Source organism: Penaeus monodon, chromosome 21 (assembly GCF_015228065.2).
Source record: "Penaeus monodon isolate SGIC_2016 chromosome 21, NSTDA_Pmon_1, whole genome shotgun sequence".
NCBI lineage: Eukaryota > Metazoa > Arthropoda > Malacostraca > Decapoda > Penaeidae > Penaeus > Penaeus monodon.
Genome location: NC_051406.1, coordinates 33,098,879 through 33,099,112, shown reverse-complemented (window position 1 = coordinate 33,099,112; position 234 = coordinate 33,098,879). Strand labels below are relative to the sequence as shown.

The 234-nt window shown below is 59.8% G+C and overlaps 1 protein-coding gene across 1 annotated transcript in view; it reads right to left on the bottom strand.

The window, feature by feature from the left end:
• LOC119586433 (serine protease inhibitor-like) overlaps nucleotides 1-234 on the bottom strand; it is an 8,599-nt gene that overhangs the window by 2,390 nt on the left and 5,975 nt on the right. The window contains exon 5 of the mRNA XM_037935159.1: nucleotides 3-232. Within this exon, the coding sequence (XP_037791087.1) occupies nucleotides 3-232 (230 nt within the window). The remainder of the gene's footprint in view (nucleotides 1-2; nucleotides 233-234) is intronic.

Genomic DNA, 234 nt, shown 5'->3' with positions numbered 1-234 from the left:
AGGCTCTCCGTGACCGTGGCCTCAATGGTGAACCTGGGCAGCTTGACCGACACCTTCGTCCTCCGCTTGGCCGACACGAAGAACACGGACTTCCTCGACCTCTCCAGCTTGCTCAAGACAAGTTTCAGGTCGATGCGAATGTCCTTCTTGTCCGGGAGAACGACGAGCATGGAGGCCGACTCGCCGAGGAAGGGCAACTCGAGGACGGAGGCGTTCAAGCTCTTGGAGTGCGCT